Source organism: Acinonyx jubatus, chromosome A1, assembly GCF_027475565.1.
Source record: "Acinonyx jubatus isolate Ajub_Pintada_27869175 chromosome A1, VMU_Ajub_asm_v1.0, whole genome shotgun sequence".
Classification (NCBI taxonomy): domain Eukaryota; kingdom Metazoa; phylum Chordata; class Mammalia; order Carnivora; family Felidae; genus Acinonyx; species Acinonyx jubatus.
In genome coordinates this window covers 97,783,207-97,809,577 of record NC_069380.1, presented here as the reverse complement: position 1 = coordinate 97,809,577, position 26,371 = coordinate 97,783,207, and the positions used below count along the sequence as shown (strand labels likewise).

General features: G+C 38.1%; 1 protein-coding gene across 5 annotated transcripts in view; it reads right to left on the bottom strand.

The window, feature by feature from the left end:
• The window catches only part of PRR16 (proline rich 16), a 669,457-nt gene that overhangs the window by 143,428 nt on the left and 499,658 nt on the right, over positions 1-26,371 (bottom strand). The window contains exon 2 of one of the 5 annotated variants that reach the window (XM_027076840.2): positions 19,788-19,879. The exons of the other annotated variants lie outside the window; for them this stretch is intronic. Within the exon in view, the coding sequence (XP_026932641.2) occupies positions 19,788-19,799 (12 nt within the window). The 5' untranslated portion in view covers positions 19,800-19,879. The remainder of the gene's footprint in view (positions 1-19,787; positions 19,880-26,371) is intronic. 5 annotated transcript variants of the gene reach the window in all.

The window sequence follows — 26,371 nt, the reverse complement described above, 5'->3', positions numbered from 1 at the left end:
AAAGCATACCTAACAAGGGAAGAACTGACAAGGCAGGTGGCAGGGAGGGGGAGAACCATATGAGGTCAGTGTTCACATACTGGGTTTAAGGTTCTGGGGACAAGCAGATAAATATAATCAACAGGCAAAAGGATGTCATCCTTGCAGATTCAGGTGAATGCTCTGCTCAGTTTAGTAATGGAGAGTGAAGCTACATATGGATGATTCGTCCCTGGCATGTGTTTCAGAGAAAACAGTACTATTTTCTCTTAATTGCTGTTTTCATTGGAAGGAATGAAGGTCAGCTTGAACAGAAGAATACCTGACGTGGTCCTACATAAGAAGGGCAAATGGATGGCCATCTAGAGGCGTAGGTAGTATTCTATTTCCTCTCTGTGAGCATGAAGGGTGTGCTTACGGGCAGGAACACTGCCTGAGGACCATTCCAGACTTCATGCAAACAGTGTGAAAGTGTGACCATGCTATCTGAAAGTGGAGTTCTCCTTCATCATAAAAGGTTGGAGAGCTAGTGAAAGAAAAGGAGGGAAAAAAACCGTTTGCTTTCTATCCTATGCCTTTCTTTAAATCTACATAGTACTTACATATTCTGTTGCTGCTTATTAAATTGCATTACACTTACTGGTCTTGTCTGCCTCAGCCATTATTCTGTTAGCTCTGCTAGACCAGGTATGGGGATTTTTAAGGGTTGACTTCTCCACATGTTTCACTCTACATGGCACAGAGTTTGCAGTAGACACTTGCTAGATGGATCTATCAGGAAGAAGGTTTGTTTTTTTCCTTGCGTCTTAGAGAAGACTGGTCATAATCTGCTCGGCCTCAGGATAATTTTAAACTGGGTGCACGTTTTGTTTAAATCCTTGATGTTTGCCTTGTCAGCTTGTTTGTTTCTCTGCTCGTATTCCTTGTCCAGCTCCACCCCTACTTGCTCTACTCCTCTAGCCCTACAAGGGTCTCTTTTTTTAAAATTGTAGGCAATGCATACTTCTCTCACTCGCTGCCTCCAGGCTCTGCAGCAACTCAGCCAAATCACTGACGGCCAGTTCAGGACTGCCAATTCACAGAAGGGCAAGGCAAAAACTGCCTAAAGAGTAAGCTAGCTCAGCCTAAGGGTTAAAGCCTTTGTCGTAGTCCTGTGGGTCAGACACTCAGACACAGGAGCAGAGAAGAGCTGGGTTTTATTCTGTTTTGTCTTGTTTTGTTTTGTTTTGTTTTTGAGAGTAGTAAGGTCATTTGACAGTATTATCCGTCTACTTTTTAATAAAGATGAGAGAGTTGGCCAAAAGTTATCCTGTGAAGAAAAGAGCAGGAAATTATGCTCTACCTCTGGCCCATACGTAATGCTCCACTGACAGGCACATGCAACCTTTTAAATTTAATCCCAGTTCTCTATTCATGTAGGAATGGCTAGTGTATAAAGAAAACACCATGTCTCCGAAGAACAGACTGCCTTCAAAGCTGATACTGTGCTGACAGTGAATTAGAAGGTCTTAGTGCAGCATGACAATGACTTTCATCATGAAACCTTTATGTGTGTCTGTCTCATGTTTTCTTTCTGCAGGGCATCAAATATGTTAGTACCATCAATGTAAAAATCCTTGTAGCTTTCACATATCATACATTTTAATTCAGTGATATTGATTTAAAATGACAGTGAGACTCTTTTTGGGTGAAGAAGAAGGAGAATCGGGAAAGCAACCACCCTTTTGGGGCTTTGAATTCTGAGGCCACACAAAGCATTTCTATAGCATTTTTCACTAAGTTTAGCCCAGTCGGTCAAACTAGAGAAGAAAACAGAATGTAATCTACACTGATAAATCATGCAAGGAAGCAAAATGCTCTTCCAATTAATCAGAACTTTATTAATCTCTGTGCTGTAAAACTGATAATATTAAGGTTTATTTCTTTCTAAACAATTATATGATTTAAACAAACAATAGTATAGAAAATCCTTAAATAATATTAAAACAATAAAAATATATTAATTGAATCCAACATCACATTTAAAATTTTTTTTTCAACGTTTTTATTTATTTTTGGGACAGAGAGAGACAGAGCATGAACGGGGGAGGGGCAGAGAGAGAGGGAGACACAGAATCGGAAACAGGCTCCAGGCTCTGAGCCATCAGCCCAGAGCCTGACGCGGGGCTCGAACTCACGGACTGCGAGATCGTGACCTGGCTGAAGTCGGACGCTTAACCAACTGCGCCACCCAGGCGCCCCCCAACATCACATTTAAATATCTAATCTTAGTTAACGGTTTATCATTATGTATAATATAGATAAACATCAAAACATAAGTTACCTACTAATGATAAGTGTCACTCATTTGCTTGTTCTGAGTTAGTAGAAGGCACATATTCCGAATTAAGTCACTAGATACCAAATTCAAAAGAAAACCTTTTGTTTTTCAATAATAAGAAAATAAGAGTTCTAATGATTTCAGAGCTCGTTTAAATTAAGTGCACAGGACAAGATCTTAGCCTCAATCCTATGAAATATGTGCCTTTAAAATAACATCTTTCCAATAGGATTGGAGCATTTGCCAGTGATCAGACAATCCAGTATATTAGGGTCATAATATAAACTGAATAGTGAAAGTTTTTTTCTTTTCCTGTTTCTTCCTACACAGATAAACAGAGAAAAAGACAGACGAAGGTAGAGATATTTCTAAGATAATTACCACACCACAGGCTGTATGTGTTGGAGTGTGTGTGTTAGAATGTGTGTATGTGTGTGTTCCTGTATGTATATACTAGGGTGTGTGTGTGTGTGTGTGTGTGTGAGAAGCAAGAGACAGATAGACTGTGGGAGCCACACTGCGGATGACCTGATTGTAAATCCTAGCTTCACTAAATCCTGGCTACATAACTTTAAGGAGGGGCTTAACTTCTCAGAAAGCCTGGCCTTAAAACAGGATCAGAAAAGAATTTCATGGACTGTTAGAATTCAATGAATAAATAAATGGAAAGCCTTGAAACAGTGCCTGGTTCACAGCCTTATTACCTTATTGATTACCATTATCGAAGTTCTTCTAGCCTCTACCTGTCATAAATTATCCTAAAAATACTGGGTCAAATACATTGTTTAGAGAGCTTTTGGATCTATTTCTGCTTAAAAATATCATAATTACTAATGCCTCCATGAATGACCTTGGGGAAATAAGCTATGTGTGAAATCACTTCCACATTTTAAAAAAGGTGGCTATGGTGCCTGCCAACACTGGAGGAGGAGATCACAAGGAATGAATGAATCTGGCTCAAGTTTCTAACAAGGAGGATGACACAGTAATATTATGGTACCTTAATATTTCTTTGCCTTTATGTGTTACTTTGCATGAGTTTCAAAGCAAACCAACAACAAAACTGCTAAATCAGGGTTCCTTTCAAGAGAGATCTTTTTTTAAAGTGTGTGGGAGAGAATGAGCTGCAAGCAGCAAAAAATAGGAAAACATAAAGACAGAGGAAGGAGATCCATCTAATGAGAAAAAAAAAATCAAGAAAGAGTAATACTCAAATGGTAAATTATTTTCCTTCCAATCTACTTCTTTCCAGGCTCAGCAGAAAAGGAGGGTTCCAGGCTCCTATTATGCATGTGCATATAAAATTAGGGCTCTTAATCTGCCCTAGAATCATGAACGTTAAAATATCAGCTCTTATTTTACTTTGGTGATGTACAAAGAGGAGGTCATATCTATTTTAAGTTCCTTGGATTCCCTCTTAAGTTTTAGGTTTTAAATAAATCTTCACTATTAGCTTATCCTATCATCATTTGTTTCCTTATTAGAGGATTAGAGTCGAGTCCAAACATTAAAAAATCTGTTTATTTGTGGGCGAGTTGTCAACTTTTAGAGAGAACAGATACACCACTAAGAAATTTTGGAAACTTCTGTGTCCCACAACAGACTAGATTAGACAGACCAGAGAGCCTGAAACTTCTCTAAAATGCCTATTTAGATTTGCTCAAAAAGGAAAGGGGCCATCTAGGTTCCAGGAACAGACATGGAAGCCAACGAGCTAGTACAGAGACAAAACTTGTGAAGAGGAAGGTGACCGCCGGTCTAGGTGATCAAGGAGCTTGAGGTTTGACATTCAGCGTGGACCACAGACAATAAGGTAGCAATACCTGAAACAGAAAAGAGCTCTAGAAGAGCTCCACCCTCTGTGAAGGGTCAACCAAGAAAACAAATAAATATATCCACTTAACGTAGAGCATTAAGGACATTGTTCACTGCGGGTTCGAGGAAAATGGTGTTCTGTTTGTTTGTTTGTTTTTGGTAACTTTTAAAAATCTTTACCTGATTTGGGATTCAAATGTCAGAATCTGCACACCGTGGCAGTCCCAAGCCAGGAAATTACGAAAGTGTATCTAGCGGGAGGCTAGTAATAGCACAGATGCATCTGGAAGAAGTAGAGGCAGGTCACTCTTACAATATTTTGAAGATTTAGATAACTTTATAATAAGCAATGACAAAATGTATAAGAAAGCAACCCACTATGACTGAGTGTCAGCACAGAAAACACACAACAGGAATAGAAAGCCAAGAGCTTAAAAATAATAAAAAAAAAAAAGATAAACGGTAAAATAAGTGGTTTAAAGTGACGAAAGACATAAATTAAAAAATAAACAGTGGATAAGATACTGCATATACATGTAAGTAAACATATAAGCAAGCTAAATTCAAATTAGACACAGTTGAAGAGAAAACCAGTGAACTAGAAAACAGACAAGGAAACAGAATGGAGTAATAGAAAGATTTTGAAAATACTAGCAAGTGGCTAGGGGGTGTAGATGATACAATAAGAAGGAACAACAGTTAACAGAAGTTCTGAGGGAGCACCTGAGTGGCTCAGGTGGTTAAGTGTCCAACTTTTAATTCCAAGTCAGGTCACTGATGGTTTTTGGAGTAGTGGGGGTCCGAAGCTGATGCTGAGAAAGAATTCTTGAGATGTCTTTGGTGCAAAAAGGTGATTTTATTAAAGCAGGGGGACAGGACCCATGAGCAGGAGCTGCACTGGGGTTGTGAATAGTGACTGATGATATTATATGGAGTTGGGGGAGGTAAAGACAAAAGGAGGCCTCCAGAAGGACTTTGATATGCTAAAGAGGACTCACAAGATAGGAGGCCTTGCTATTGTCAAGCTAAGGTTATTTTTCCTATAGTGAGGACAGCAGGGGGTTCCTGGAGAAATGTTCTACTCTGTATTTGCCTCCAGTATTTGTCAATGGGCTGCAGCTTATAAAGGAATTTAATTTTACCTGCCATTTCCTTCTTGCCTTTGTTCCCCATATTACAATGGAGGGAAGGATGATGTTGGGGCTCCAGGAAACTAAGTCAGTAGGTTTCTGGAGATTAGGTTGATAAGATTGCCTTTTTCTTGTAACTTACTAAGACGTTTGTAAACTGATGGAGACTCATGTCCTGCATGACTGTGATTGCTTATCACTTAACCATTTGTTTTCCCCTTTCCTGTGTTCTTGGGCAGCCAGGAGTGCCTGAGGAATGTCATACATATCCCACCCGGCTGGGGGGGTGGTGTGTTTGTGAGTGTCAGCTTACCTTATGCTCCCTCATCAGTCATGATCACAGAGTTCGTGAGAGGGAGCCCCACATCTGGCTCTGTGCTGACAGTGCAGAGTCTGCTTGGGATTCTCTCTTTCTGCCCCTCCACTCACACGCACACACTCTCTCCAAATAAATAAATAAATAAACACACTTAAAAACAACAACAACAACAACAACAAAAATCAAACATAAGTTCTGAGACAGAGAGGGAGGAAGGGAGGAGGGGTGAGAGAATGAAAGTAAGGACAATGGGAATATGTTAATATTTTAAAAAAAGAACGGCCGAGAATTTCCCAGAATTGACGAAAAACAGGAGTCCTCGGATAAAAGGCGAGGTGAGTGTGATTAACAAGGAAAAATCCACAGCTGGGGGCCGTCATAATGAAACAGCTAATGACCAAAGAAGAGAGAAGCTCCTGAAAGCAAGCAGGATGAAGAGCACATGAGCTGCTAAATAATAATACTTATGCCAACAGCTGAATTTAGAGGACTCAGTGCTACAGCAGACACCAGAAGATCATGGAATGATATTATTAAAAGGCTGAGAGGAAATAACTGTTTGCTTAGAATCCTCTGCCCAGTAAATCTAAAATGGAGAATCAAATACATATTTTTCAAAGCAAAAACAAAGAGAGGCTTCTACTGGCTGTTCTTACCTAAAAAACTCAAGGATGTACTTTGGGAATATGGAAATGTAGGCAGAAAGGAGTGGGAAGTAAAGGTGAGCAAAAAACGGAAAACGTTATCAGTTAATCTAAATAAGCGTCGTTAGCATAAAACAGTATAGAAATGACTACTGTAAGGCATATAAGACAAGACGAGTCTAAAATATTGGACAGTTAGGTATTGAACAGAGTTAAAACATGCTAGGATCCTTTTATTGGTCAAGAGACATCTAGGAATACCGTGTATGCATGTAAAACCTGCATTTTAGAAACATGCACTGGGAGAAATCAAGCAGGCGTGTTAACAACTGAATGTAGTCTCTAAAAAGGAGAAAAATGTGTGTGTGTTTCACACAAGGTAAGGGGATTCCACAAGGAAAATCAGAGACTCCCACCTTTAAGATGCTGAATTTTGCATGGGAAAGACATAGCTACAATTTCCTACAACAAAAAAGAAACAAAAATCTGCTTCATCCTCTCTGTCCTACGTTTCGTATCTTCTCCCCTTTACAGCCTTAGTAGAGGCAAAGAGTTCCCATAAACTTACATGTTTCCTAAACTTTAGAAAGCACAGTGCTGGGCGCTGCCAAAAACATATAAACAAAAACAGAATCTATTATTCAACATGTGCTCAGAGAGCTCGAACAAATGTCTGCAAACTTGCCAATACATGTGCTTTAGGTTATGGCCACCCCACTCAGACTCACTTATATCTAAAAGACAAGTGTCTTAAAAACAAAGTGAGGGGCGCCTGGGTGGCGCAGTCGGTTAAGCGTCCGACTTCAGCCAGGTCAGGATCTCGCGGGCCGTGAGTTCGAGCCCCGCGTCAGGCTCTGGGCTGATGGCTCAGAGCCTGGAGCCTGTTTCCGATTCTGTGTCTCCCTCTCTCTGTGCCCCTCCCCCGTCCATGCTCTGTCTCTCTCTGTCCCAAAACTAAATAAACGTTGAAAAAAAATTTTTTTAAAAACAAAGTGAGTGTAACCAGAAAAACGTTTACATAGCTCCCATGCTTACTGCTCTCTGAAAAAGATACCCATCTTTGTTCCCTTGCTGTTAGCACCTGAGTTTCTGAATACAAAAACCATCAAGTGAAAACAAGAGGGCCACAAATACCAAACAAAGCATCCAGGCTTGACGTTCAGCCTTCCAGGGAACAATCCACCTTCGCAGGTAAGGAGTATAAATTCACGAGATAACAGAACAGTTGAAGAAATGGTTATAGGATCCACGTTGCTGCTAGAAGAAAAAATGCACTCAGCGGGATAAAGGCAACAGAAAGAGAATGCAATTAAGAAATGTTATTGTAACTAAGAACAGGTCAAGAGATATTGTTTAAAACAAAACAAGAAAACACACTAAGGGTTCTTTTATTTCTTTAAGAAAGGGCCTAAGGAGGGGGAGAATGATGTGTGAGCTTTTGACAAATCTGTCTCTAACAGTAAATTCTTGAGTTCATAAGAAATAGACTGAGATCAGAGGCTTTTAAGCGTCAGGGAATATGCCATTCAAGATGCTTCTGGGGGAAGAATAACTTGTAAAACCAGTAGTCTGTCGCTCTTCTTTTGTTTTGATGCATGGAGAGCCAGTACAATAGTTAAATAATCTATAATACCTCCCTAATTTTTTTTCACAAAGCCTGAAGCCCAGGAATGAGAAATGATGCACTCGGGAAAATTATTTTTAAATGGGCAGAGTTTGTGTGGGATCATACTTTTCTCCATCTGCCCATGTAAGATGCCTGATAATGCACAACAAAGACTATTGTAATGCATCGGTACTGAGTCATATTTTAAACCCTTACTGTTTGCAGTTCCAACTTACTACAAGATGTTCAGAGAATCCTTTAAGATGACAGTCATGAACTTGCTTAAGAACCTAGCTATAAGGGGCATCTGGCTGACTCAGTAGGAAAAGCATATGACTTTTTTTTTACATTTTTTTCACGTTTTATTTATTTTTGAGAGGGGGAGGGAAGAGCGAGAAAGAGGGAGACACAGAAGCCAAAGCAGGGTTCCGGCTCCGAGCTGTCAGCTCAGAGCCCAACGCGGGGCTCGAACTCATGAACCATGAGACCATGGCCTGAGCTGAAGTGGGATGCTTAATCGACTGAGCCACCCCTGCATCCCAGCATGTGACTCTTGATCTCAGGGTTGTGAGTTTGAGCCCCATGCTGGGTGTACTTAAATAAATTAAGGACACTTTAAAAAGAAAGAACCTAGTTATGATATCTACATGGCTCTACCAAATTCATCAAATGGCACTTATTAAGTATCTGCTAGTTGAAACAATGAGTTCACAGTATTGGGATCATAAATGGATTATATGCGACTAGTATTCAGGGCCACTGAGTACGAGGCCAAGTTAAATCCCTATATGCCTCTGTTGCCTAATGTGCACAATAGGGGAAATGATAAATGAACACCCTGCATATCTCACAAAGTAGAAATGAGTGAAAATAAAAGGACAGAATATAATGAAATTGGGCCACTGACTGAAGAAGTATATTAATTAGCCATCCAGGCTAAAATAGAGTTTCTTCTACACTTTGCAAAAATTCCTCCAGACATAAATTTAATACCATAATGCAACTTCCATTTAAACATTTTTATTTCAAGTGATGAGCTTTAAATGAGGTACAGAAACCTAATTTATTTCCAAAGTCAGATACTCAGATTATCACATCAAAGGGAAATTATTTATGACTGAATTCTAAATAAATAAAACTTCCTATTTCATTGCCAACTTATTTTGATGCTAACTGTAAAAAAATGACTTTTTTAGCTTTCACTCTACAAATTATGGAGAGAGGCCAGATGAATACAAAAATTACAATGTATTATCAACTTTTGAACTTGATTTTCAGTCTGCCTTATCTTTATCACTTACTACGGACCAAAATACTCAATCTCTGGGCTATCATTAGGTTTATCTTTTTTTTTTTTTAACATCTTTATTGAGGAATAATTTGCATGTGACAAAATTCACCCACTTAAGTGTACAATTCTTTTCTGGTAAATGATTTTCAGTAAATTGACAGAATACGGTTAATGATATCGGAAGAGCAGTGTAACAGGATAGATGGTAACTACACTTGTGGTGTATACAGCAGAAAACAGAACCCTGTCAAATCACTACATTGTACACCTGAAACTGATGTGACATTGTGTGTCAACTGTACTCAAACAAACAAACACCAACGAAACAAAACAAAACAACAACAAAAATCAACCCAGAACATCCTGGATGCAGAGACAAAGTAGCAGAACTAGATTACTACCATCAACACTCTTGCTGCTAACACGTCAGTCCTCTTGAATAGGACACTAGACACATCACAGAAGAACATGAATGATAAATTCACCCACTTAAGTGTACAATTCTTTTCTGGTAAATCATTTTCAGTAGATTGACAGACGTGTGCAACTTTTGATGTAATCTAGCTTTCAGATTTGCATCACCCCTTAAAAAGATGTCTCAAGGTTATGTGCAGTAACCCCTAGTCCCAGGCCACCAATACTCTACTTTCCAACTCTAGAGACTGTTTTTTTATGGATATTTCATATAAACCGAAACGTATACTATGTGGTCTTTTATATCTGGCTTCTTTCACTTCGCAGAATGTTTTTGAGGTTCTTGATTGTTGTAGCATGTATCAGGAGTTGGTTACTTTTTATTGCTGAATAACAGTCTCTTGCATGGATATTTAATATCTATATTTATCTATCATATTTTATATGATAGATATTTGGATTGTTTCCAGTTTTGGGCTATTATTAATAATACTTCTATGGATATCATAGTCCATGGTATGTACTGAATTATACTCATCATATGCCCATGCTCACGTGCACGGTTCCAAATACCCATAGTGTTTATTCAGCCTTGGGGAAGTTGGTGTTGAGATATATAAACCATTGATTTAGACTTTCTAAGTGCTCTGTGGTTGTTTTAAAGTTTTGAGGTGAAGAGAAACAGGAGTGTAAAGTGGTTAGGAGTACATAGTCTAGAGGTGGACTTCTTAGGTTTGTAAACCAGTTTAACATTGTATTAATTCTATGTTAGACAAGTCATTAGTGTCTTTGATTTTCTTGACTGCAAAATGGGGATAATGACAATGCCTCTTTTATTTTTTTTATTTCTTTTTTTAAGTTTATTTACTTATTTTGAGAGAGAGAGAGAGAACACGAGGAGGGGAGGGGCTGAGAGAGAGAGGGAGAGAGAGAATCCCAAGCAGGCTCTGCACAGTTGGCACAGAGCCTGATGTGAGGCTCAAACTCACAAACCAAGAGATTGTGACCTGAGCTAAAATCAAGAGTCAGACGCTTAACCGTCTGAACCACCCAGGCGTCCCTGATGATGTCTCTTTTATAAGCTTATAGTGAAGGTTAGATGATAAACAGGCTTTGCGCAGTGCTCACTAGATATTAACTATTATCATTACTGCTGTGCACCAAATCATCATGGAAATAATTTTTAAGAGGTTAGTATTGCTAGTAAAATAAGATGTTTAGAAGATTTCTCAATCTATTTTCACACTAAGAGACGCAACTATCACTTTTGCTTAATAGAATACACTATCAAGCACGAACACCGTATGTTTTCATACAGAGAGCAGGCAAATAACTATTTTCCTGTCTGGCCACCCCCACAGTGATGGCCTGGGGAAGAATATCTAGTAACCACTAGGCAAATAAACTATTGGGATTACATCAAAATAAAAAAGCTTTTGCACAGCAAAGGAAATGATCAATAAAACAAAAGGACAATCTACTGGAGGTATTTGCAACTGATATATCTGATAAGGGGTGAATATCCAAAATATATGAAGAATACAACAGAACACCAAAAAAAAAATCTGATTAAAAAATGGGCAAAAGACCTGAAGAGATAATTTTTCAAAAAAGAAATACAGATGGCCAACAGACACATGAGAAGACGTTCAACACTACTAATCACCAGGGAAATGCAAATCAAAACCACGGTGAGATATCATCAAACACCAGTTGGAATGGCTAAAATCACAATGACAAGAAATAACAAAGGCTTGCAAGGATGTGGAGGAAAGCAGTCCCTCGTGCAGTGTTGGTGGGAATGCAAACTGGTGCGGCCACTGTAGAAAACGGTATGGAGGCTTCTCAGAAAATTAAAAACGGAACTACCATAAGATCCAGTAATTGCACCACTGGGTGTTTACCCAAAGAAAACGAAAACACTGTTTTGAAAAGATACATGTATCGCTATGTTTATTGCAGCATTATTTACAACAGCTAAGATTTGGAAACAACTTAAGTATCTTTCAACAGATGAATGGATGAGGAAAATGAAACATAAACATATATATATGTGTGGGGGGGGGATATTCTATAGATGTTCCATATTCCACACTCATTAAAGGGATGAGATTGTGCATGTGCAACAACACGGATGGACCCAGAGCATATTATGCTAAGTGAAATAATTCAGACTGAGAAACACAAAAACCATAGGATTCAGCTCATAAGTGGAATTAAAACAAACGAGCAAAACAAATGAATAAGCAAACAAACGAAAAGCAGAATCAGACCTAGAAATATAGAGAACAAACGCATGGGTGCCAGTGGGGGGAGGGTTGCGGGATGTGCAAAATGGGTGAGAGAGAGGCAGATACAGGCTTCTGGGTGCAGGATGAAACGGGGAAAAAAGGCACAGCATAAGGAATACAGCTAATGATATTGGGATAGCAGTGTAACAGGACAGATGGTAACTACACTTGTGGTGTATACAGCAGAAAACAGAACCGTGTCAAATCACTACGTTGTACGCCTGAAACTAATGTGACATTGTGTGTCAACTATACTCAAAAAAAACCCCAAAACAACAACAAAACAAAACAAAACAACAACACCAAAAACCAACCCAGAACATCCTGGATGCAGAGACAACGTGGCAGAACTAGATTTCTACCGTGAACATGCTTCCTGCTAACACGTCAGTCCTGTTGAATAGGACACTAGACACGCCACAGAAGAGAATGAATGACAATAAACAGAAAAGGCAATGACATAGCTTTCTCACCTTAATGAGTTTATTTAACAAATATAGAGTGCATACTATGGGCTGGGAATAATTCTTAATCCTTCAAAGATAGTAATTTAATCTTCACCACAACCCTATAAAGCGTATCTATTTATTACCTCCAATTTCAGATGAGATCAGTAAGGCACAGCGAGGTAGAGTAATTTGACCAGTGTCACACTGCAAGCCAGTAACAGACCAGAAAACAGAGCTCCAGGGTGTAGTTCACACCATTCTACTTTGCTATCTATTTTACTGGGAGACAGACACGTGTGACTGAAGCAAGACATATTCCCAGAAAAGACAAGTAGAAGCATCATCAGTTTGTTCTGCACACAGACCAATTTCCTTTCATCATACTATTTGATTTACTTTAAGCCACAGGAAAAGGCTTCTTTCAAGATGAGTGAAATAAGAAAGGTCTAAATTATACCCTACTTTCAGTTTCATCTTAAATTCTGTTATCCATTCTGTATAAATGTAATACTGAAAAAGTCAAGCTTTGCAAGTTCAAAGATGTGATTCTTCACATGCCAGAAAGGATCCCAATCCTGACCATAAGAACATTCTCCCTCTTACCAATCACTTTTTCACTATCCGTGAATTGAGACAGCAATAGACCCTCTGAGGAAAAACATTCCCAATTTTGAAAAATGTTGCACAATTTATGCCCTCCCTGGAAGATCATGGTGCATATTAACACTTTTGACTTTTTAATTACATAAGCATTAAGTACATATGTGTAAAATTTAAAACCTACAGAAAAACGAAATGCAGCCCTACATTAATTAACATGATAAAGGCTCTGGAAAGTCTTGATATGTAGAAACCTGACTAAATTTGTTTAGTGCAACATTTCTCAAAATGTTAAGATAATGCAGTTTGCATTTCTCCTATGAAACACCTATTGATCTATATTGGAAAACAATGCCCTAGGGGGCTAACCAGTCTATAACAGATCGATGCAATTATTTCTTCTTCATTTTTTAGGCTTATTTATTTATTTTTGAGAGAAAGAAAGAGAGAGAGAGAAAGCACAGGGGAGGGGCAGAAAGGAGAGAGAGAGAGAGAGAGAGAGAGAGAGAGAGAGAGAGAGAGAATCCTAAGCAGGCTCTGCACTGTCAGCGCAAAGCCTGATGTGAGGCTTGAACCCACAAACTATGAGATCATGACCTGAGTCAACATCAAGAGTTAGACGCTTAACAGACTGAGCCACTCAGGCGCCCCATAATGAAAAGTTAATCGAATGCAATCTTTGAAGCCTACATGAGACAGATGACAGTTAATAATATATGGCAACATGAGTTAACTGTCAAGATGAAAATAAAGAGAGGAATATTCACTAACATCATTAGAGGCTTATCGTGCTCCAGACACTGAATGTTCTACGTGGATTACCTCATTTAATGTTCAAAACAACCATAAAAGGCAAGCATTTATTTATTGATTCTTGTTTCATAGAGAAGAAACTGAGTAATATGCTCAAGGCATGCACTTAGAAAGAGGCAAAGCTGGACTTTAGATACATGCATTTTAAACCCAGAATTCATCTTCCAGTAATTAAAGCGAACTGCCTTCCACTGTGTCCTAGGCAATCCTATCACTTACACATGCAGAATCCCAAGTCATAGGAATAAACTCGGGAATAGGTAATTGTTATGCAGAACTACCAAGGAAAATCTAGGAAAAATAATAGGGTTTATTCACCATAATTTATGTCAAGTCTGGATACCTTTGTTACCATAAAACCTTTCCATCTGTGTGTGTCTCCTTTCGCTTTACGAAGGAGCCCGATGATTGGAACATTTTTATTTTCTTCTTCCCTATCCAAAAATAACTGCAGTGACAGCACATTTTCAAATGGTGGTATATTCTACACATAGCTGAAAATAAAAAAAAAATGTATCTGCAGTCAAAGAATTATTTCATATTACTTTTCATTTTTCTTCGGAAGGATTATTCATACATTAATCCCTAATTCCAAAATACAAAATATGTTGTGTTTGTGAGTGAATAGTGTGAATTTTTTTATCATTTTCTCCCTACTGCATACTTTTCAAAGTGCTAACATTAAGTTTCTGCAAATCAAATTCTATTTTGACATATAGACTTTTAAGAAGCAAAAAGAAAGTCATGCAAAAAGCACTTGATTTAAAGACCGGAAAAAGTTACTAAAATATGGAATGCCAACTTCTAAAAAATGCACCCTTTTCATGTTTTGTTCTCAGAAGACAATATAGAAGTAATGAGTAAGGCACTTCTGCAGCTCTCTGTAGCATCTTCATTCCCTGGTGACCTCTTTAGAGCATCTGAAAATGGGGGGCGGGGGACAAAAAAACCTATCTGTAGAAAGAATCTTTTTCTTTCACTCCATACATACTTCTTGAGCCATTACTTTCCTAGATGTTGAGGATTCTGTAGTGAAAAGAAATGATAAGGTCCGTACCCTGAAGGAACTTCCATTTGGCAGGGAGGAGATGGTCAAGAAATTAAAAAAAAAACAAACGCATAAATGAGAAATCACAGAGTGGTTGGTAACTACCATGAGAAAAGCTACAGAGAGACAACTGTGTGCCAAGTGGCTGAGTGTGTGATAGGGAGTGACAGAGACACATATGGACAGTGACAGCTCAGGCTGATGGTCTGAAAGAGGTACCATAGCCACTGGGGGCTAAAAGAGTGGAAGGGGCCAGTCATGTGCATACTAGTAGCAAAGGCCTGGAAGCACGAATGAGTCTGGGAAGCCCAAAGAACCCAAAGAATAGTTTGCATTGGTAGAGAAGAAGGTAGAGGCATCTGCCTGATAGGTGAGTTCTAGGGTCAATGGGGCCACAGCAGACTGACCACAAGGTACACAAACACTGGAGCCCTGGTGACAATAGGAGGCCACAGTTTTCAAAATGGGCTGACACTCCTTCTCTCTCTCTCTTTTTTTAATGTTTATTTTTGAGAGAGACAGAGAGAGCAGTGGAGGGGCAGAGAGAGAGGGAGACACAGAATCCAAAGCAGGCTCCAGGCTCCGAGCTGTCTGCACAGAGCCCTACGCGGGTCTCGAACTCACGAACCATGAAATCATGACCTGAGCCAAAGATGGATGCTTAACCGACTGAGCCGCTCAGGCACCCCATCGTTCTTTTCTGCTTCACCCCCTACTTTGGGTGCTCTGAGGAAAATGGATTGTAGGATGGCAAGGGAGGAAGCAAGGTCTGGTTAGGAATTCATGTAAGGATGGTCTAATTAAAGGATGAGGGGAGTGAAGATGGTAAACAGGAGTCAGGATATGTTCTTCAGTCAGATTTGACAAAACTTCCTAGTGGATAAGACACGCATGGTGAGTCCAAAGGAGGAAGCAAGAACGATCCCAAGACTTTGGGCCCTGGCAGCTGGTGCGATTATGGAGTGATTTACTGACAGTGAGGAAACTGAAGAAAGAGAAAGAAGAGTGGCAGATCTAGGCATTGATTCTTAAGTTCTGCTGTTGACATGTTTATTTTGCAACACCAATCAAACATCCAACAGAGATGATGCGTGGGCTCTGGGGAGAGGTCAGGGTCAGGGCTGTGAATCTGGGAGTTACTCACATACAGCTGCTGATGGAGCTCTGAAGGACTAGATGAGGTTAGCATGGAGGGGAGGAAGGAAGAGAGCTCTCAGATTGAATATGTGGGCCCAGCAACATCCAGTGGTGGAGGAAGCCAGAAGGATTCAGCCAACAGCACTACGGAGGGGTGGCCAGTCAGAGGGGAAACGTGAATTGACCAGTTCAGCACCTAGAACCTTGGCAGGTACCACAACAATAACCAAAGAGGAGAGCATTCCGGCTTTATTTCACCTACAGCTTTGCGTTTATAGCAAGTTCACTGACTGACATCATTAGAAGTACTTGTGTGCCGCCTAAGGTTGAATGTACACAATACTTTTCCAGAATAACTTCCACGGTGTTTTGATTTAACAATAAAATCAAACAAGCCCATCTCAGAAGCACACTTTCCTGCAGGTTATCAATCACTGCACACATCTGTGAAGAAATGCAACATGGCCACGGAGCTGCTTCATCATTGCACCTGCAGACGTTGCTGCCATTATGCTCTACAAGTTTTCGTTCTTACCATGTTCAAGGTCATTTGCATGGATGAATAAATTTAAGATCAATTTCATTCACTGTTTTGTTATGGAACTGCACAATACTGCAAAAGTTCTGCTACATAGTCCTCATATTCCTCTTTTCACTTCACTAACTGAAAAAGGAGACTCCACCATGGCTGGCAAGTTCGTTGCACATCCCATGTTTAAAAATTCTGAGGACTACTGAACAATACTTATGTTATGTTTTGAGCCACACTTGTTTTAGTACCTCTCTACCATCACTATTCATCCTTATTTCCTGTACTCGAATTATTACTTCATATCTTCTCTCTGATTTACTTCCAACTCCCTTCACTTACATTGCTTTTATACAAATATATAAATATATATATACGTATATACGTATACATACATGTATATACGTATATATATGTAGATATATATATACGTATATACATGTATGTATGTATACGTATATACATGTACATACATGTATATACGTATACGTATACACACACACACACACACACACACACACACACACACACACACACATTGCCATACTCTGAACCTATCAAGGGCAAAACCATGTTTTGGTAATCTTCACATCTCTCACTTCTAACAAAGCGCCCAGTACAAAGCACATTTTCACCAAGTATTGAGTGAATGCGTGAATTAAGTAATCTACTAAATTAGTTCAAACTGTTCTTTTTAGTTTGACAAAAATGATAAAGCTATCAAAGGACTGCTTTATTATATTTAAATTACACACTTAAGAGAAATTTTCAATTTTCCTATTGCTGAGATTTATCAGTCTTCCAAACTGTCCCAACTTTAATTTGGATATGTAATTTTCATCAGTGTGCTGGTATAATAAACCATTTTGAGTGACAACTGCTATTCAATTGACATTAAACTTTTTTTTCTTAGCCTTAGGAACTAGCAATGTGGTTGAACTCAGTAGCATCATTAAATGTTGGATTTTCTCTTTTGTTCAGTGTGGCAAATACTTCTGAAGAAGTATTTTAAAATTTAGAGTCCTGGGGTGCCTGGATGGTTCAGTCAGTTAAGCATCTGACTTTGGCTCAGGTCATGATCTCATGGTTCATGAGTTCTAGCCCCATATTGGGCATTCTGCTGTCAGCACAGAGTCTGCTTCAGATCCTCTTTCCCCCTCTCTCTCTGCCCTTACTCCATTTTCTGTCTCTCTCTCTCTCTCTCTCTCTCTCTCTCTCTCAAAAATAAAATAAAAACATTAAAGTAAAATAAAGTAAAATTTATAGTTCTTATAAGCATTATGAAAAGTTACCGTAAATTCTGTATCACTATTTCTACTGGTCAACTTTATAATTATTTCAACAGTGAATTCTCTGTTTTCAATGAACTATCCTCAGCTAAAAGAGTTAAATATTAGACCTGAATGTTTTTCCTAGAAAAATTATAAATGAGTTGGAGAGGTTCTATCACTGTCTGTTAAGTACAACAGAAATCTTAAAGGTACAAAATACTTCACTGGAGAGCAGATACACTGTCTGGTTGGAGATTACCAAGACTTTATTCTGATGGAAAATGCTAAGCCTGCAGTGCTCTGCTTTTTCTGTAAAAGTCATATCAAACAGAATACATGGAAATGAGGCCCTGAATTCTCTGGCTCACTAGGTCAGCTGAAGGTCTTAGGAACTCATATTGAATAAATGACTTGCAAAATATTAATCATCAGTTAATATAAGAGCTAGAATATGAATTTAAGAAATCTTCGTTTCTAGTCTTATCTTCACCATGTGATTTGATCTTGGTTGCGTCATTTAGTTTTATGGTGAAATCACATTATTTATTAAAAAGAAAAGTAAAATAAAAAGCAATTCTAAATATCTCTCCATGAGTATTGCCTATCAATATAAATATAGACAGGTTTTCTAATCTCTTTCTCCTGATTTAGTCAAAAACTTACGTTTACTTTCCACTGGGTGTGTTTTTATATTTACATAGACCTCAATAACTTGTATTTTATTTATCTGAAAAGTGGAATTTGAGAAGATAGGTATAGCTAAATCCCAACTAGCATTCCTTCTTGTTTTACAAGTAGGACATATTAAAATGAAGACAATTCGTGGTGTGAGTCCTAACTGTTAAAAACCAGTGTGATTATTACAACTCCATATCTGAAAAAAATGTTTACTAATTACATTATTGAATTCGCTGTACAGGTGAATTAACAGGCTCTCAACTACAAAATTGATACTACTCAGAGGAATTCATTTCAAATAGGGTATTTCCAAACACACAACCAAAGGATGTAACTGATTAAAGAAAAATAGAAAAATATTAGACCTGAATATAGGTCTGAATTAGACCTGAATAGACTTGTCTGAAAACAGGTCAAAATATTCCCAATATTTGACATTATCCAGACATCTTTTACTTTTGGTTTTACATATAATAAATTTTCTCTTCAAATTCAATAGTTAACTGACCATGGCATCTTTCAGATTTTATCTAGTGTGGAAAAATTTATTATTCATATTTAACACAAAGGATAACTGGAGTACTGTATAGATAGGAACACTGAAATAAAATTATTACTCCAGAAGCATCACAGCTTAATAAGTAATAAGCCCGTATTCTTTCATATATAGAAAAGTAATGATACCAATGAAATCTTTATTGTTACCCTTTGATCGTGGGAAAATAAAAATTTGCAACAAACGAACATTGTTGACCTTGACTGTACATGTTTTCACTTCATTAAGGATTCACAGCTGTTAAAGGTAATGATCCTTCTTATGGTCACATATGGTGTGGCCGACTATCCCTGAATTATGAATGAGTTCTAAACAACACAAATCAACTTTTAAGGGGAAAAAATGAGCATAATTCAATATTGGTTCTAAATAATCATATATTGTATGTAATTTTTGTTTTTTTAATGGCCCAAATGACTAGTTGTCTGTAGTCAATATTATAAAGGGAAGTTATGGAAATGTAAACTAGTTTTGTTCATAAAAAGCATAGGTATGCTAACATGAACCCATTAATCCTGGCACCTTGAAAGTTAAATCCTACAATTAAATAAACAGTATAAGTATTCCTTAAAATACCTTGGAGCTCCACAGAGCAAACAGTGCTTAATTTCATGGTATTATTATAGATATTTTCCTCTATGGAATTTAAACATAAAACATAACTTCTATGTTGTGAAAATGACATATGACAACTTATACGGTGATAACTAGTGTTGTGATTGTTACCTGTTTTCAAGGTCATTATTTAGTAACTTGAATATCCAAACACCTAATTGTTAATTACCATTTCTGTATACATTTAGAATAACAAATGATATACTGGACTTGCATGTTTCTTAGAAATGCTGGTATGTGTTGTCCAATTCCCTGCGACCGTCATGTCAGGGTGGGGCTGACCTTCTCGGGCATTTCCTGGTATCCTGTTGTCTGCCTGCAGCACTGTTTCCCTGTTTCATCATGTGGGGAGGTGGGAGTAGGTTATGGAGCTTCTGTTAAAAAAATTAGAGAACTTTTAAAAATAGCGTATTGACTTTAGACTTTTCCAAACACACTGAACTGAACAGGTGCAGGAGATTATGAAGGGGGGAGGGGGAAGCATGAGTCAGGATGAAGGAACTGGCTGTAGCAATGGAGATGGGCACACAGATGAGAGAGAGGAGAAGTTCACATATGAAGTGTGTGCAAGGAGCAAATGCACATGCAGGGGGCTGCATCATGTGGCTGAAAACATAAGAATGGTGGTATAGAGATCAATCAATAAAATGTCCAGGAACTTTTCACTGACTACCTGGTCTTTCTAACAAAAGCTTGCCATATAGGAAGTCACTGGAAATTTTCCTGAGACTAACACATAACCGGTTTTGTTCTGCACACATTAATCAATGCTGTTTTAGTATTGCTGCCCAATGAGTCATTAATGTACAAAAATAAGGACCAGCTCTAGAGACAGTGATCAGGAAGAGAAAGGGCATTCGGTCAAGTGCCAGAAACCAATATAAATACCCCACAAGCAGTGTGGTGGTGTTGAGTAGCATCTGGAAACCAGAGAGCAATCCTCAAATATTTGAAAGGATGCCTTTTCTTAGGAAACCAAGACTGGCTGTGTGAGGGGCTAATGGACTGAACCAACCTCAGAGAAACATCCCCTAGAGCCTGTTAACAAAAGACTACACTAAATCTGAGCGACAGATGAACTTAGAGCAAAGGCTAAGTTTGGCAGTGCTATTGTAAAATCTCTAAGTACCAGAGGGTAGTGAATACAGAGCCCATGGCCTGTGAGGTCTAAATACAGAGTTGATGGTCCATAAGGTTGCACCCAATCCAGAGATGCTAGATCACTGCTCCCCAAATATGGAGTCCTCAGTCCCTGCCTTAAACCTCCAGTAGCAGGTTCTTCAAATACTGAAGTTGCTATATTTGTACCTTGTTCAAACTAGGTATCCACAAAAGGACATGAGCTATGTCATTCAGTCTGCCCAATCATTCACTCATTCTGTCACTAACTACCTACAGAGCCCCGTGCTTTGTCAGTACTGGTAAAGAGAAAGGGCACAATGTTCTCATTATCTAGCTTCTTCCTGTTCAAGTCTTGATTTTCTTTATCTACAAAATAACTTTGAATATTTAATAGTAGAGGAAATGCAAAATCATACTTTGGAATAAGCTCAAGGCAGTTAACTTTATCACTTGTCTGCTTATGATGAATACTCACTCATTCATGAAATACTCACTGAACACCAACTATGTGCCAGGAGCCCTTCTAATTCTGGGGAATAAAACACACCCAGAATCCCTGACCACACTTTTATTATATACATGTGGATTACAGGAAACATTTCTGTTAATAATGAATTATAATTATAAAATTTGAATGTAAAAATTACTAATTTAAAAAATAATCAGAGATTCATAAACTTGTAACGCTGAAATAGAAAAGCAAAGAAATGGTCAAAAATTAGGCTATCTATATTAATACCTCTTATGGAATTTATGCACTTTTGTTTTCCCCTCTTTTCCCCCAAAATAGTTTTTTAAGTGTATTTATTTATTTTGAGAGGGAAACAGAGACATTGCAAGCAGGGGAGGGGCAGAGAGAGAGAGGGAGAGAGAATCCCAACCAGGCTGTGCACTGTCAGTGCGGAGCCCAACGTGGGGCTCAAACTCAGGAACCCAGAAATCATGACCTGAGCAGAAATCAAGAGTAGGATATTTAACAGACTGAGCCACCCAGGTGTCCCGTGCCCAAAATCTTTTATATGAAAAGGCCACTAAAACAAAGGCCTAAGGAAGGGAATGTCGATTTTTCCCATGGAACACTACTGTTTCATTCTGCACATTAAGACACACGGGAGGTGGGTTGTAGAAGTAAGGCATCCACGGCCAGACTCTCTAAACTATGGGCCCAGTGAAGATACTAATTTGCTTCTCTTTTCTTATCTCTGAGAGGGAGGTATTAAAAAAAAAACAAAAACAAAAATAAAACAAAACAAAAAACCCTAGAAAACAAAAAAAAAAACCCACAAAAAACAAACAAACAAACAAAAAAAACAAACCACACATGCATCAGATGATCAATGTAAAAATTAAATGAGCTAATACATGGACAGGATTTAATACTCTTTGAAGCACATTAGTGTTTACCCTCACTTCTATTATTAAATCCGAAGAGCACGGCAGAAACAATACACATCAGAATCTTCACCGACAGAAGTTGCCAGAACACTTCAAATAAACAATCTGGAACTTAACACTTTAGCCTTGTCATTAATCTCAGTGTCAAATATTCTCTAGGCAATCTAGCAGCAGACCATGCTGCCATAGTTGAGTCTCCCTATGTTCCCCCTCACAGCAAAGTACAAGTGCCAGCCTCTAAGTTCACTGCCAGAACTCACCAGCTTCATAAAGGCTACCACTTTTATTCATGTTTTCCATTGTGACAGTATAGATTCCGTTCTTCTGTCTGGCAGAGACTGTCTGGCTTTGCACAGTGGAAAAAAAGAAAAAAACAAACAACTTACCAAACCATTCTAGCCATAATATTGATCTTATTCAGCAACAGAACTTTTTGGCCAACTACAAGCTAAACAATGTCTTCCTTCATTCCCAACCCCCACCATGTATTTCTGAAAGAGTCTCATACTAGGCTAAAACCAAAATGGAAAAAGGTTTCAAAATTATCTGGTAAACATTCGAAGGAAATCATGAAATCGCGTTTCAATTATCCGGAGTATCAGTTCCCATTCTAGAAGGAAAACATCTGAACTCTATGCTTGGAAGCAGCTACTGTGAAACAACAGAATATGATCTGGGTTTGTTAGAGGGGGAAAGCAGCAAACCTGAATTCTTGACAAATGTGCATTTACATTTTTGGCTTTTGCAGAACTAATCAACATCCACAATCTGTTTTAATAACTCCGTCCTGAGGACTTGCTTATTTTTCCAACAACAAGGGGCAGACAAAAGCCCACAGGATAAAAAGTGAATGTCGAAGAGGTTTTTCAAAAAGCATGATAGGTTTTACACTGAGCAGGCCCCATTATCTAGTCTCTTTCTGATCAACCACACACATTTGTAAAATGTGTCACATGCACCGGGTCATGGTCTGGTAATTGAAGAAAAAGATGTCTCTGTCTTAAGCTATCACGTTTCTCTAGGAATCAAACACACACCCATACCCACAAGCCCCAAAAACCATCAATGGAATCCATGTGTGCTAGTGTGCTTTGCTAAGGAAAGCTCCATTCAAATTCTAATCAGTATCCAACTGGCTGCAATGAAAGTTCCTGAGGGAAAGTGATAACCCCTTACTCATGTTTAGAACATTAGCATCTGAGGATCAAAGGAGATTTGTTTATGGCCAAACAAACTTAATTAATACTCAGCTCTTAGGGTAAGCTTCAGGGCGCTATTGGACTTTTGGTCCAGATTTCTTAAGTGAATCTTGTGTCTGGATACAAAGAATTAAAATGGGGTGGCAGGGGTTCAGTCTCATTTTAGTGGCCATCATCTATAGGATCTATGACTGCCTTAAAGAAAAAAGTAATTTTTCAGCATATCAGCATATCACTATGCTGTTGAAATTGCAACAAGAAACCCAGAAAAGCCTTCAGTAAAAATACATTTTAAAAACTGAACTTAATTATGTGATAGATCATATGTGTAAAGCAATCCTATTTATAATAGGACGATTATAAATATAATAGCAATATTCAAATTTTGGATAATGTGTTAGTTACTTTGTCCAAATGGAAGGTAAAATGATGGTTTGGATTTCATGTAAATGATATGGAAATACCTTTAGGGGATTTAAGTCATGAATTTTAGTAATAAAAGGCTTATAGAATTATTGAAAAAATATAGAGCATGATCTTCCATAGGGCGATTGGAAAGATTTTTTTCTCAAGATTTAAGAGAAAGAAGAAAGTAGCAAAAAAGTTTACAAACTTCAAATTGAAACCAATTGCAACCTAAGTGCTACCAAAAAGACAATGGTGAAATCTGACTATAAAATCTAGCATACCTCATTTATAGTATACCAACACGAGCTATGATTGCACATTCTATGATTATTCAGAAAACCAGCAATTACACAAGATGCGATCCTTATTTTAAAATTCAAGCTTAACTACCAGGTTTCTCTCACTGTATTTAGATTCGTGCAAGATGCACTATATCCATGATCCATGTATAAATTCATGGGTAAATAACAGCATTATGTGTCCCTTAATTACTGCTGAACTCCTAACTGGATGCTTTTGCCTAAAATCTTCATGAAGTATGCACAACGCTCATGTTTTTATCCAATAAGAATCTCAGTTGCAGAAAGGAAAGCAATATAATCACTAATCCCTCACTTCAGTAAAAAGAAAATGTGACTTTTCAGAATCAAAGTATGATCAAATCACCTAAGTGCTCAATTAAAAAGACAAACAAACAAACAAACAAACAAACACAGGCATTAATACCCATGCTGAAAAGGACTTTAAGGTTTTGTGGAAGGAGGATGTGAGTAATATATACATGCTTCACTGAATAATGCAATAAAAGAATTGCATGTATTAGCATTTTAGAACCCAAAATAACATATTTTTAAGATTATCAAATTAAATAATGTATGTATGGAAGCTTTTTTAGCTTTAAAGTATATTTGACTGTAGTTAATATTGATCTCAAAATTAAGAACTCATGTTGCCACATCAGATATTCAGAGTTTAAATAAGAGTTCAGCATTGAAATAGAGTATTTCGAGGCAGGTGAATTTTGAACCAGTTACCTTCATTGTGCAAGGGAATTTATTGACCTGGCTAGCAGACATATGGAGAGTGATGGACACAACCCATTACCTTCTCGGCTACAAATCTATACACTAAATGGTAAGGAACTGCTTTTCTAAGAGAAACACAGGAATGATTTGATAAAATTTATATTGCTTCCAGTCTACTTTCATGCCTGTATTCCTATTATTTTAATCTTGAAACTTTTCATGGTCTAAAAGCCTGGATGAATGACTCCTCATCCTGAGATTATCATTATCAGTTTCCACATGATTTGACAAATATCCCTGAATAGTTTGAAAGGGGAAGCCAAGGGATGTAAATTGATGAAGAATATCCATTCTTATAAAAGGAAAGCACATATTTTTGGGAGATATGATCTTCCCAAAATGAAGAGTCAGCTCTATTCTGAATATAAGCAGTTTTGAGGATTAATTTGCCTCACAGAATACCGAGACCAGCAGCAGACATCTTCTTTTTGACAACTTTCTGATTCCAGGACGATAATGAGAATGAAGATCTCAGTTTACACTCCAAAACTCCAACCAAAAATGGGTTAATCTCATTTTATTTTGTATGGGTCAAACACAACCACAGAACCTTGGATCACAGCAGAATTAAAAATAAAAAAATAAATTGAATTAAATTAAAATTAACAAAAAACAGATGAAATACCATTTAGAAGTTTAGGAAAGCTTAATAATTATCACAGTATACTTTTGAAAGAAATATAAGTTTTTTCATGTTTATTGATATTTGAGAGACAGAGAGTGAGGGCAGAAGGGGCAGAGAGAGAGGGAGGCACAGAACCCAAAGCAGGCTCCAGGCTCTGAGCTGTCAGCACAGAGCCCAGCACAGGGCTTGAACCCATGAACTGTGAGATCCTGACCTGAGCCAAAATTGGACGCTTAACCGACTGAGTCACCCAGGCGCCCCAAGAAATGTAATTTTTTTAAGTTTATTCATTTTGAGAGAAAGAGACACAAAGAGAGAGAGAGAGAGAAAGAGAGAGAGAGAGAGAGAGAGAGAGCGAGAGAGAACGCACAGCAGTAGGGGAGAGGCAGATAGGGAGAGAGGGAATCTCAAGCAGGGTCCAAGTTGTCAGTGCAGAGCCTGATGGAGGGTTTGATCCCACAAACTGTGAGATCATGACCTGAGCCAAAATCAAGAGTTGTACGCTTAACCAATTGAGCCACTCAGGCACCCCAAGAAATGTAGTTTTATCATTAAAAATAGATTAGTAAAATCTAGCCTAATAGAAACAGCCCTATAATTAATAGATTAAAATGCCTTTTTTCAGGATATAAAACCATGAATTAGTATGCTAGACATTTTTTTCTAACTACTAAACTTTGTATAAAATTTGAACTGTTCAAGCAGTAAACAAATCTTCACCTTGAAGACATGTCTACAGTTTTGTGTTTCTACTTGTTGGACAGCTTTGCACCAACTACTGTTCACTTCTGCCTCCTATTTTGAATGCTAATGTAATCATCATCAATTCTTTTTTTTAATATGAAATTTACTGTCAAATCGTTTTCCATACAACACCCAGTGCTCATTCCAACGGGTGCCCTACTCAATGCCCATCATCCACTTTCCCTTCCCTCCTCCCCCCCATGAACCTTCAGTTTATTCTCAGTTTTTAACAGTCTCTTATGATTTGCCTCCTTCCATCTCTGTAACTTTTTTCCCCCCTTCCCCTCC